The sequence below is a fragment of the Rhea pennata genome, chromosome 12 (genome assembly GCF_028389875.1).
Source record: "Rhea pennata isolate bPtePen1 chromosome 12, bPtePen1.pri, whole genome shotgun sequence".
NCBI classification, from domain to species: domain Eukaryota; kingdom Metazoa; phylum Chordata; class Aves; order Rheiformes; family Rheidae; genus Rhea; species Rhea pennata.
Window position 1 is genome coordinate 853,744 of NC_084674.1, and position 13,365 is coordinate 867,108.

The 13,365-nt window shown below is 50.1% G+C and overlaps 1 protein-coding gene across 3 annotated transcripts in view; it reads left to right on the forward strand.

Annotated features, from left to right (window-relative positions):
• The window catches only part of SRGAP3 (SLIT-ROBO Rho GTPase activating protein 3), a 137,383-nt gene that overhangs the window by 94,816 nt on the left and 29,202 nt on the right, over window positions 1-13,365 (forward strand). For all 3 annotated transcript variants that reach the window (XR_009959661.1, XM_062585316.1, XM_062585317.1), the window contains exons 5-9: window positions 4,176-4,361; window positions 5,028-5,156; window positions 12,008-12,229; window positions 12,731-12,832; window positions 13,123-13,320. Coding sequence is in view for 2 of the 3 variants with exons in the window: in XM_062585316.1 (XP_062441300.1) it covers window positions 4,176-4,361; window positions 5,028-5,156; window positions 12,008-12,229; window positions 12,731-12,832; window positions 13,123-13,320 (837 nt within the window). In the remaining variant the exon portion in view is untranslated. The remainder of the gene's footprint in view (window positions 1-4,175; window positions 4,362-5,027; window positions 5,157-12,007; window positions 12,230-12,730; window positions 12,833-13,122; window positions 13,321-13,365) is intronic.

Genomic DNA, 13,365 nt, shown 5'->3' on the forward strand with positions numbered 1-13,365 from the left:
TGTGCAAAGTTACCAGCATGGGGGGTTTGGGGCATCCCTTATGCACTCTGCATCATGGAATCTTGTCTTTCAGTCTGGGTGCTTGATATTTTCTGTGCAGTAACCAAAGCAGTTGAAGTTGATACAAAAAAAAGGATTATAACAGAATGTGGATCAGGCTAGTGACTGAGCTGAGGTAGGCTTGGATGAACAAAGACAGTTGATTAAATAATTGCACTGAAATCTTTCTGGCTAGGTAATCATGTCATAATCTTTAGAGCTTACAGAAGTCATGCAGATTGAGCCATCGTTTAATTGTTAGGCTGCTCCATTGCAGCAACACGGTTGCATTGTGTTGGGGCCTCTCATGGAGCTGGAGAAACCTGCAGTTTGAAACATGTGGCTCAACCCTGCATTAAAATTTGCAAGATTGAAGTTAAGCAGCTCAGAAACAAGATTCAAGTCTTTACTTATTACTTCTTGCAGTTGCCTAGGATTATAAGTCTCAGAGATGGCATGTGTCTGCTCTTTGATAGGGCGTTTGGAGCCTGATGTTTGTGCTTGGCAGAAAAAAGAGATCATATGTTTTAGCCTAACCTATCCCAAGTGAAACACTCTTAGGTTTTTGACAACCACAGCTGTGGAAAACTCTGTATTTTCTTCAATAAGGCTTTTGCAGACTTATTCCGCTTTTGTGGGTTCATGTTCCCTTTTAACTTGTGTGCATTGTAAATTCACCTCAACAATGGCAGCGTTTCATGGCGTTTCCATCCAAAAATATGAGTGAGTTCAGCTGTGCTTGAAGTCCAGCTTACTCTCACGCTTGGCAGCGAGACGGGTGCAAGTTTGGGACCAGCCTCGAGCTGGTTAGGTGAGGGGCCAGCCTGAAGTTGCCTGCCGGGTGCGGGACAAAATGAGGACTGAATTTAGATCTGAAATGCAGGTGGGGATGGAGCCGGGGGGAGACTATTTGACCTTGACATCTGTGGCAGAGTCTTGGGGCCACTTTTGCCTGGCAGCGTTGACAGCTCGGCTGATGTTTGCCGGGAGCTTTTGCTGAGTTAGGAGGACATCGTTTTAGTTCAGCTCTGCTTGCCTTTAATTCAGGAGGACCTGTTTGCCAGCAGGTGTTGGTAATACTTGACTTATGCTACGTAAAGCTGGAATTTTTCCCTTCCTCTCCAGCTGATGTTGTTTCTGCCCGTGTGATTTTGTCCGTTTTTCTGACATAGCAGCATTTCTGTTGCAAAAGATTGGTGTTGCCTTACACTCAGGTATAAATGGAGCTCTGTAGAAGCTTGTTCTAGGGAAGCGCGTTGGGTCCGGGAGGAACGAAGGAGCTGTTTGTGCAGGTAGGGAAGATGACTGGTTAAAGCCACGCCGCTCTGAGCGGGGCCGGCGGTGCGTGGGCCGGGTGGGAGGGCAGCCCCGAGCCCGGCGCCTGCCCGGGGGCCGCGGTGGGATTTGCAGCCGTGGGCAGAGCCTGGTTTCGTAACGGGGCGCGCTCGAGGCCGGAGCTGTCGTCGTCTTTGGTGGGGTGGCCGGTCCCCTGCTCCCTGCTCGCCCTCGTCCTGCGTGTGGGGCTCGCGGCGTAACGCACTTGGCAGGACGCAAGAGCTGAGGCGGTTCCTTCGAGGGGCGGCTCGGCGCGCCTCGGGCTGCGGTGCTCCGGGCAGGAGCCGAGCCCGGCCCGGGCTGGGGCCGAGCGGAGGCGCAGAACGTGGAGGCGCGCGGCGGCAGCTCTTGGGACGAGCGCCCGGAGAGAGAGCAAAACCAGCACTGAATCCAAGACCAGGCCTTGAGAAGCGCTGGCGGTTTGAATATCTCCATTTTGGGACGTGAATCTCGGTTTCCGCGGACGGGCGCTGCTCTGCCGAGAGCCAGGCGCTCGGCACGCAAGCGCCGTGAGTTGCGGTCGCAGCCAGCGTGTGCCGGGTGCCGATACGGGCCGCTGGCGAGGCCGCGGGCAGCGCGCTGCCGAGGTGCCGTTGCAGCCCTGGCCGGTCCGGGCTGCCGCCCAGCGTCTTCGCGCGGGCGTGCTGGAGAGACAAGAGCGAACGCCGAGGACGGGCGAGGCAGCGGGAATCGCGGCTGTGGAGCAAAGGCGAGATCTCGGCGCGGGGGAGCGGCTGCGGGACGCGGCTCTCGACTTCGGGGGGCAGCCGACGTGCCTCGTGCGCGCTGCGGCGGGGGCGACCTGCAGCATCCCAACCCCTCCGGCGTGAGCCACGGCGCTCCTTCCTGCCGTCGTTTCGTTGCCTTGAGCGTGTCAGTGTTGAGATCATACTGGCATCTCAATGATTGGTAAGGACAACTCGAAAGACACTGTTTCGTAGTGGCTTGGATAGTTCAATTGTGTTAAAGCTTTTAGGTAGTGGGACAGAACAGGGGTGGAATCACGGTATTTGCCTGTGGGGCTACACTCCATCCATAAGCCTCGCAGCAGTAGAAACTATTTCTGTTTCAGTCCCATACTCAGTCTTCTTCCCAAAGCCATTCTACTGGCAAACCCGATTTGGGGGTTTCGGTTGCTTTGCACTGCTAGCTGCTCATTTGTGGAGGTAAATGGCAGGTCCCTAGAACATCGTCAGTGTGTGGACGCCTGTCTGACCACATCATGTTTGGACAGCTCCTTTTTGGAAAGGCTTTGGAAAACTCTTTAAACCTCTCAGAAGATGCCATCAACTGGGGTTGTCTGGGTCTGCTCTGATGCCTTTGATACCCTCCTTGCTGTACTGTACCTGGGATGGCTGTTCACATACTCCATTTATCTTACTTTTTAATCTCAGACCGTTTCAGGGGAATTATATTGTAAAATAGTGTGGTCTGCAGTCCTTTTCTGGTCAGCAGGATCCCTGTGCAGTATGGAGTTGTATAACACCATGGAGAACGGGCTGGAGTGTCTTCAGCAAACCAAAGCCTGCTAAAGTGTCGTTGATGTTTTAGATCTAATGGCAACAACCCACTCCCAGCTACACAGGAGGCAGGACTGTAAGACACCTGTATGTGCTCATCAGTACTCTTGTCTTCCTGCATCAGGGTTTATACATGATGGGACCAACAGAGACTTCCTCACTGCTGTTGTTGCAACCCCCCTTTTTTTAGTAGGAGATTCATCAAAAGGAAAGAGGCAGCAGCATGCCACTGCCTCGGCAAGGGAGCAGACCACACTAGGTAGCAGCTGATGCAGAATGTACCTCATTTATAGAAAAGGAGAAGTACAGGGAGATACTGCCATGGGGTGGTCCACTCTGTTGCCTGGGTCAGTGGAGGGGGTCCACCCTTCGAGTAGCTTGTGCATCTCAGTCCCACGGCTGGCAGTACCCAGGCAGTTGTCATGAAACTCTGATCTGCAGAGCTAAGTCAGGTGTCTCGAGCCTTGTCAAGGCAATGTGAAATAAAACATCCAAATCCTGAAGGAGGTTGATGAAAGGGGACAGTGTGACTAAAGGCATAAAGCAAGAAGAGCAGATGTGTCCTTCTTGCCAGCACTATTAAAATGATCACAATGTGCCCTTTGGGCTTTTATTTTCGAAAGTAAACGCTGTAATAGAATTTGTGCCATGAGGAGTTTTCCTTGCAATAGACCAGCTTCATGTATCCGGAATCAGAGTGTTACTGCAGTCCAACATGGCATTAACTCTTCTTACTGGCAGTAGTAAAACTAGAATTAAGTAGTCACAGTAGACGAGCTCCATTTTTGCTTGGACATTGCACCTCTTCCACCTTCAGGATGATGTCTAATGTCAGGTTGGGTCAAAAGTGACTTGAGAATGATTCTTGGGCTCTCCACAGTCTCAATCATAGAGAAGCCAGTTTGCCTGTCCCTGCTGAAAAGTACTAAGTTCCCATTTCTCCATGGCCAGAGAAACAGTGCAATGTGAATAGCAGGTAGCTGCTAGAAGGCATGTCTTGATCTGTACCCCCGCAGCAGGTACTGAGCAAGGAATAACTGTTCTTATGCCAAATCTATGCATTTTGTAAATAGGACTAGTGCTAGGGTTAATTTTAGGGGGCTTTTTCTTCCCCCCATGTTTTTCCTCATAAGTGCCATAGTGGCCTCAAACAGCTTTGGCATATCAGAGGCTCTGCCCCATGCTGTTTACAGCTTACAACTATCATGTTGGCCTCATACACAGATACTAGTGCTTCTTGTGTTCACAGAGTAGGAGACTCACAAATCTGTGTTTCCTTAGGTGATGAAAACTTACCACATGTATCATGCGGAAAGCATCAGCGCTGAGAGCAAGCTGAAAGAGGCAGAGAAGCAGGAAGAAAAACAGTTCAACAAGTCAGGGGACATCAGTGTGAACCTGCTGCGACATGAGGACAGGCCTCAGCGACGGAGCTCCGTCAAGAAGATTGAGAAGATGAAGGAAAAGGTGAGTGAGTGGGAAGGAAAGAAGAGGAAGGAGATGGTGGAAACCAGGCTGGAGTCAGGGGTGCTGTCCAAAGGCTCCCTATGTGGCAAAGTATTTTAGCTCCAGACCTTTTTGCTTTCATGGAGCCAGGAATACTATCTATCAGAAAGCCTCTTTGAAGGGTTAATCTTTTGTGCTAAACCTTTAGACTAGTGATCTCCCTGAACAAACGCCCCAGATCCAAGCACATCTGCATTTGTACAGTTTTCAATTTTGGGTCTTGTTCTAAAATTTGTAGCTTGAGCTTTTGGGCCAGCTTCCACTTTGATACAGCTGCATAAATTTGGAGTAAATCCAGATGTATGTCAGCATATCTGGGAGGAAAATTTGGACTCTAATTTTGATTGATGCCAAAACCTCTATGAATGTACAGATTAAAGGACGGCAGCTGTGCTCTGAACATGCTGGGCACATCTGAGCAGAACGCACATATTGCGCATTGGCTGAATGAGCCGCGGATGTTCAGATGAATTCTCCTCCGTCCTGGCAAAGGTACCTGTTTTTGTACCTGATACCAAATGTTGTTAATTAACGTGTCACCTCCAGGGAGCTCTGGGGCCCTGCAGCAAGAGCAACTGTGAAGGGAGCATCCTGTTTGCACTCTGACACTCTGTTTTGATTTTCCAGAGACAAGCCAAATACTCTGAAAACAAGCTAAAGTGTACTAAAGCCAGGAATGACTATCTGCTGAACCTGGCAGCCACCAACGCAGCTGTCAGTAAATACTACATCCACGACGTCTCTGACCTCATCGATGTAAGTGCTTCCTCCCTCTGTGTGTGAGTCCTGACAAGTGCACAGCTGAATCCTAGGCGTGGTTTGGTCCTTTGCGTTCTCATGCACGTGTGATAGTAATAAAGGGGGATTTGTTGGGACTTGAAAATACACTGAACTGGAGCTTGAAAATATATTTTAAGTATGGATTTCTTTTCTTCTGTGTTACTTTTTCCTCTCAGCCACCCACATGGATTTGACTCTTCCCTCAGTTGTTACAGGCATACGTTGGCAGAACTGGAGCTGCCACTGTATGAGAGCTGGCCTTCACTGAATTTTATGGTGGCTACATGAACAACAAAGTAATTGATTCATATTTATGCTACATACAAACTTCTTTCATCAGTATCTGGCAAAAAAATGAGGTTTTTCGTTACAACTGCAGGTTATGAGCGAGCCTCAACCAACACAAACATACCCTTGTGAGTGTACAAGCACAGGAGTCCAGATTTGGATTCAGCTTCCTAGCTTTGTGGTTCAGGACAGCTCATATAAATTTACAAATGAGAAATTATTTGAATGTTTTTTGGCCTCTTTCATGTCGTTTCGAAAGCATGTTACTGTGTGTTTCCTTACTTTGTCAATGCATATTGGCTCTGGCTTCAGAACTGTGTGGAAATGGCATTTTTCTTCATCTTAAAGTACTGGCTTCATCCTACTATGGATGCAATACACTATGATCTCCTGCAGCTAGAGCTTTCTAAAGTCCAAAGCATTTAGTATAGAATTTGCCTTGGGGAAGCCAGGCGATCCTAAAGTTACCTCCGGTCCCATTGATTATTCTGTATTTGAAGTAGGTAAACTCTCATGAGGATCAGGTGCATCCTCATTTTTGTGGCTGAAAGCAGAAAGATGTTCTATGTGCAGTTTCCATCACCTCTGAGTTAGGTGCTTCTCCTCTTTAAATGGCCTTTAAACCCTTCAGGAACAGCAGCGGGCTGCTCTATGGATTGGTTTGTTGCCACATCTAAGACAAACGAGTAAAGGAGATGGAAACTACAACCAAAATTGTAGTGCTAAAAGTCGTCTTTAAGTGGATCAGTTTTATCACAGTGAAGTTCTAGGTCCTGCAGAAAAGTCGAGAGGGAGAAGCTGAAGGAAAACCAGAAGATGTATGTCCCTTTTGTGAAGGGAACTGAGGTGAGCAGCTCAGGAGGAGACTGTTCGCTTCCGTGCTGGTGCAGAGGGTTAGGAGTTGGGCTGCTGTTGCTGGTGCTGAAGTGAAGGGTGGCAGAACAGCAGGAACGCTAAGGCTTGTCTCTGGGGTTTGCCACCAGCTCCGTTGAAGAGCTGGAACAAACAGCCCAGACCTTGATGCCAAAGTGCAGGGCTATCAAGCAGCGTTGCGGTCAGGCGCAGGCTGTAGTGATGCCCACGGCACTGTGGTTGGGTTCCCAGACACCGTGGCTGCTTCAGGTACCTGGGCTAGACTCCGTAATAAAAAGACATTTGAAGGTGGTGAAGCCCCAGACTATTTTATTAGGATCTATTTTTAGGCATCTTTTACAGCTCAAATCGTCCTCATTTCCATCCATAGTTAATTGCCTGGGCGTATTTGTGCTTTCAAAACTGAATCTGGGCAGAAGCTTGACTGTGCCGTGTTTTCTCTGTGTGACTACGTGGGGATATTGTCTCCCGTTCGTCTAGATAGCTCGGCATGACTCAGTTGGCTTTAATGAAGAAACACGGGTTTGTACAAGCTGTGAGGATCTTTCTGGGGTGTTTGGACTGTTATTTGAAGCATTTTTTCCTACATAAAAAGCCTTTCAGATCCACAAAGGGCACAGAAGTTCCTCCTACTCTGTTGTCCTTTGCGTGGGCTTTCTGCCAGATACTGGATTCCTGCCAGCAGACTGAGGACCAGGTATGTTTTATCATGGGAACTCCTTGCAAAGCGCAGCCTCAACAGCACCGCCACGCGGAGCAGCCTCTAGCTCAGAGCTCGCGCTCCGAGTTACAAGTGCCTATGCTTCAGCTTGACGTGCGGCGCGTCTCTAGCTAAGGTCTAGCCTCGGGGTGTTTCAAATAAAGTCAACGGTACAGCGATAAATAGAGTAAGCAGCTCCTCTCAGGAGGAATTAGTCCCTCCCGGGAGGCTCGGTGCAGCTCTCCACCGCGCGGCTGCTGCCCGTGTGCTGCCGCGGGGCGCCGGCGCCCGCGGAGGAGGCTCCCCGGGAAGCGGCAGATGCACGTTTGTAGGAAGCGCTGTCGCTAAAGGCGGCGGCAGAGGGCTGCGAGGTGGGGGAAAAGAGCTGCCGCGCGGGCCCCAGCGCTTTGCTTTGGGGGGCTGAAGCGAGGGACGGGCAGCCCGTGGCGTGTCTGGAGCCACGACCCGCCGGCGGCGGAGGGCTCGCCCGCCGTGGGCAGGCCGGTCTCCTGCGGCGCTGCGCGTCGGAGCCGAGTGCGGTCTCCAGCTGTCGTAGCTGCGGAGTTAGCCCCGGCATTTCAGCAGCGCGGCAAAACGTGCCTGGGCTTTCAGCGAGCGGAGCAGTCGCCCCAAGCGTGGGGTGCCCCGTCGTCGCAGAGGTGGTCAGCGTGAGCGAGCGATGCAACGAGGAGTATCCAGGCCGTTGAGGGTGTCCTTCTTTTCAGAGGACAGATAGAGGGGAAAAAAAGAATTAGGTTTGTATGATCTTTCTAAATGCAGAGCTCGCATGGATGAGGAAAAGTGGGGAAAGCTGTGCGTTTGCTTGATTCTTCTCTCAGAAATTTGCCATTTCTTTCATGTAGCAGTACCCAGATTTAGGAAACTTTTCCTGGAGCCTCCAGGCATTCTTACGTGTGGGTTGTTAATTACAGTCACTCATTTGTCAATAGGAGCTGCAGCTCACGATATACGAGGCTCTAATCTGCAATTCTAATAAGCTGTTCTTAGAGTGCTGTTTTAAACTAAAAAAAAATCCAACCAGTGCAGATCTCTCAAACTTTGCTAGTCTTGGTTTAATAATACAGCAAAACCACATTTTTGCCAAAGATTGCATCCAGTAAATGGTTTCTTCCTTGCTTGGATGCCACCAACACTGGAACAGTCTTGTTAAGTTGCTGATAGTTTTATGACTCGGAAGTGTCATGCAGTCAGTAAATGGTATTGCCTGGAGACCATGATCAGTCTTGGCGTGATAGACCTTGTTTGCTTGGTACAGAAAGCAACAGCACTTTCCTTCAGAAAAAAGAATTCCTCCTTGACAGTTTCTGCTTTTTTTCCCAGCAGCTTGAATGAATAGCCTCAAGGTCCTATGGTCCTTTAGAAGATGAATTTACCAATTAATCATCTTAAAAGAAAACAAACAAACAAAAAAACCCAAAACACATACTCGCACCCCCCAAAAAAACCCAGTACACACAAAAACAGCTCTAAGAAAATATACATAGGTGAAGGAGTGCCACAGATTAAAGAACAAAATAAAATGTAGGTTAAAAATCCTCCAGAAAAAATGTACTCCAGGGACCAGAGAATTAATTAACTGTAGCTGGATTTTGAAAAGGGCGACATAATTTTAGGCTTGGTAATATTTATAGTTAAGCAACCTTTGATTAGAAGTAATCAAATCTCATGCTTCAGGGCATGAGTTGATTGCTGCAAGGGTCAGGAAAGACCCTTTCCTTCCCCTGTTCTCTGCCTTACACACACATTGGCTAAAAATAAATCAGTTTTTTAGCTTTTTAAATTTTATATATATATGTGTATATATATATACATTTTAATTTAGTTTCCTCTGAAGTTTCTGTAACTGTAGGCTGCAAAGATGCTACTCTTGCTTTCTGCATTTTAAATGCTTGACGAATAAATGTTCCCCATAAAATGACATACATAACATAAAATGTTCTCCATTTTTTCAGTGATCTGAGAATGCTTTCAGGTATGAGTTGACTTGCGCAGTCCTTGCGTAGGACTCAGCATTATGATGGCCAAGTGCAGATATTACCATGATAAACGCTGTTCTCTGCTTTGCAATAGGCAGGTTAAATATCTTTTAGTTGTTTAACAACTGGAAAACTTGAAACATATGGATCAGTGATTTAGCAAGCATTTCATTTTCTCCAAAGTCCTGTAGTGTTTCAGCCCCACCACTTTAGACCGTCTCAGCCCTGATTTTGAGAAGAGCTCCCAAGGAGTGTGGAAAGCAGGCCATGCTGCTGGGAGTCACCGAGTCCCTGGGAAAATCTGGCTCTCGTTTAGTTGCCTAATTGCGGTTGTCTGGGGCAAGATGCTTAAGAAGCTTCTCCAAGATTGGAGACTTGCGTTTGGTTCTGCTTCTCCCCAGGCTTCCTGGTGGCTTTGGGCAAACCATCTAACTTCTCGCTTTTTCCACCTCTGGATGGGAATGTGGGGTAGGGGCAGCTCCTCGCCTCGGCGGGGCGCGCGGCAGAGCCGGAGCCCGCCGCGGCCGCGGGTCCGGGCGGCAGGAGCGGGGGACGGTGGCGCGCCGGCGTGGCCGGGAGCCGCCCGGGCTGCGGCGCTCCTGCCCGCGCCGGCGGCCTCGCCCCGGGCCGCGCTTCGCGCTTGGTTCCTCGGGCCGGGACCCGCAGCGCTCCCGCGCTCGCGGGGCAGTTCGAGACCTCGGGAGCTAACGCGCCGGGAGCGCTGAGCTCCTCGGACGAGCGGCGCCGCCGGGGCGCGGAGCCTGGTTGTCGTCTGCGGTTCTGATTTGCTTCCCATCGAAGGGATGAGGGGGGTGAGAAAACACTGTCGAGTCGGCCTTCCCTTCGCGCATTTCCCCGGGGGTTTTCAGGAGCCCGTCTCTGCCCGTCTCTGCGCTTCCCGGGCAGCGGCGCGTGGCGGGGCCGGCGCGGTGGGCCGGCGCGGAGCGGGCCCGACGGCGGCGCGGCATCGCTCCCGATTCCCGCGCGCAGCCCCAGGGCCGGCGCGTGGGTGCTCGTGCCGGAGTGACCTCGAGGGAGCGAGTTCGCGGTGCGATCGCTGGGCTTCGCCCCGAGCGGCGAACGGAAACTGTCCCCGGTTCTTGCGCGTTGCTTGATGGTTTCTGCAGGAAGCAGCGTCGGTCCTTCGCAGCTAATGAGGGCAGAAGCTAAATTGAAGCAGGATAAATGAGGACTGCGACCATTTGACTGTTCATGCAAAAATGCTCGTTACCGCCTGCATGGTGTCGGCTGCTTTAGAGGACTGGATCAGGGCAGGCAAAGCGTGCCGACGTATCGGAGAGAGGAACTGGCTCGTCGTGGTGCTGCTGCTTCTTTTATCGCAGACTAAAATACCTCTGTGATCGGAGCTGAGGGTTGTCTGTTCAGATCAGCAGGAAGGATGACATGACTTCTTCGGCTGGAGTTGTGCGCGGCAGCAACTGAGTTTTCATACTGCACTTTGAGTTTAATCAGTAGCAATGTTTGGATGCAGAATCACTTTTTATGTGCATCTGCGTTGTGATGAATTTCTTTAGGTCCTGTAGAACTGGGAAACGTGCTTTTGAAATGGCAGCTCAGAACAGGGAGTGCTGTAGCCCTAGCAGAGTCGGTATGCGGTTTGGTTCGTTCAGGTTACGCCAGCATTGAACATGTACACGGGGAGCATATGATTATGAGACTCTTAAAAATGGATAAAGCCATAATTATATAGCCTTTTGTCCTGTGCCGGGAACCTCAGCGCTCTCTTCCGTCCCCGGCATCCCTGGGCCTTAGCCGTGGGTTGCAGACCTTTTCTTCCACTGCGGTCTGCTCGTGGGCCCATGCGCTGCTCCGGACATGATGCATTATGCTCCTCTCGCTTCCAGCCTTCCTGTGTCTCCTGCCTGTCCCCTTCTGTCTCCGTGGAAGGACATCTGTTGGCATCCAAGCCCTGGGCGCGTCTTTGGTGCCTGTCCTCGCCCTTCGGTCCTGCTCGTCTGGGCAAGCGCTCTTCACATTTGGCTTCCAGCAGCGGCAGCCCGTCAAACCCGAGCTGCGTGGAGGTTTTGCGCTGTGGCCGGCGCTCCCTTTAGGGGTTGGAGGAGAGCTGTGAAGAGTTGCTTTCTGCTCAGCTATGATTAAGCGCTCATAGCAGCAAATCCCTGTGCTGTTGCTATACTTAACATGACAAACTCAATTATATTGAAAAGAGAGTTTTAAAACAGGCTTTTGTCTAATGTACAGTATTTTGGCAGCAATTAGCTCTGAGTTTTATCATTTTCCCCAAGGTGAACATGAGAACGATCAGTTATGCATGAGAGAGGAAGGCAACTTCCTAGCGCAGATAAAAGGGTTTGCGCCTGGAGCTAGCAGGGCATTTTTCAGTGCCACCTTACTTTAGCATCCAACTGTACTTGATAATTTTGGGAGATGGTTTCTCTGTGTAAAAAGTCCTTGCAGGAACACGCACAAGGAGAAAAGGAAAGCACCAGGAATGACCAGAAGAATAGGCCCTGTGGCCGCTGCTTTCCAGGGAGGCCTCTGGGAGGTCCCTGGTACTGCTCTCGGGCAGACGCCTGCGGTTGTGCTTGCCCTGAGTCTGAGCTGAGCTGCTGGCTAGGAAGAACCGAGTGCTTTTGGATATTTTTTTTTTTCCTTCTGTCTTATCCGAGCAGATGTCTTGTCTTTCCCAGTAAGATGAAGGGTAGTAAATCCTAGGCCCTTGACAGGGTTTCAGTACAGGGTAATTACATTGCCTGTCTTTCTATTCTCCTAGCATTTATCCTCCTTTAGTCCTACTTCTTTCTTGCCCTTTTGTATGGTAATGCAGTGCGCTATTATATATATCCCAGTATAACGAGAGTGATGTTTTGCTGGGCCGTATAATGCTCTCCAGGGAGGTTTAACGTATCCATGACCCTCTAGAACAAAAGTGATGATATTTGTGCAATATCTGTATTTAATGCTGAGCCATCTTTGGTATTTTTTAGTGCTGTGACCTAGGATTCCATGCCAGTCTAGCTCGAACCTTCAGGACATACCTGTCTGCTGAATATAACCTAGAAACCTCACGTCATGAGGGCCTGGACATCATTGAGAACGCTGTGGACAACTTAGATGCACGGAGTGACAAGCACACGATCATGGACATGTGCAACCAGGTCTTCTGCCCACCTCTGAAGTTTGAATTCCAGCCCCACATGGGGGATGAGGTACTGTACTCATAGACAATGGCTGCAGACGTTCCTCAGAGCCAGGTCTTGGCTGGCTGCCTCCTGTTCTTAACTGTGATCATTCAATTATTTCTGATTCTGTATCCTTTTGCTCTGTCTTCACATGGTGCTATTCATGTTTCCTTTCTTAATGAGACACTTGGTTCATTAAGGCTCCTCCTTTCAGTCTGCCTCTTACTCAGTATCTCTCCCAATTAGACAGCCTATGATTTGATCCTCAGCTGAACTACCCAGCAGATTTGTAAAGTGGAACTTTGATTTACCTGCTGTTATTGAAAGGATGCAGCCTTAAAGTGCTGGGCAGGAAGTGCTTTGTGCTGGCCCAGACACAGGGCACGACTGGTTAGAAACTGGGCCACCCAGCCTCTCTAGAGCCTGTGAGAAGCTTGTGGGTGCTGGAAGGAGTCATTTAGGTTTTCAGATGGGTACCTCCGGTCAATGGGTGACCACTGCTTTCCCTCCCATCTCTCTCTGTCTCAGGTATGCCAAGTGAGTGCCCAGCAGCCTGTGCAGACCGAATTGCTGATGCGGTACCACCAGCTGCAGTCTCGACTAGCCACCCTCAAGATAGAGAATGAAGAGGTAAGAAAGTAGGTCTGCGCCTGCTGCCTGTGCTTCCTTCCCCTCACCGTGTGGCTGGCCTCGCAGGCGGCGTTGCTGAGTCTTTACCCGACACACAGGGTGTTCCCCGTTGCGGCTGCTTTGCTTTGGGTTGGAGCCCTTCCACTGGCAGTGCTGGGCGCTCCCGTTTGCTGCAGTTGACGCAGGAGCAAGCCCCCTGCTTACGAGCTGCTTGTTGGGCAGTTGTGGTGGCTCTAGCTGTGGTGTTTCCCAGACTGCGTCCAAACCATGCTGTCTTCTGTTTCTGATAGGTACGAAAAACTCTGGATGCTACAATGCAGACTTTGCAGGACATGCTGACGGTGGAAGATTTTGATGTTTCAGATGCCTTCCAGCATAGTCGCTCCACTGAGTCGGTCAAATCGGCTGCTTCGGAGACCTATATGAGTAAAATAAACATTGCCAAGAGGAGAGCCAACCAACAGGAAACTGAAATGTTCTATTTTACAGTGAGTCTCATGTCATGCAGTGTGGGACACAAAGCTTTAATTGCC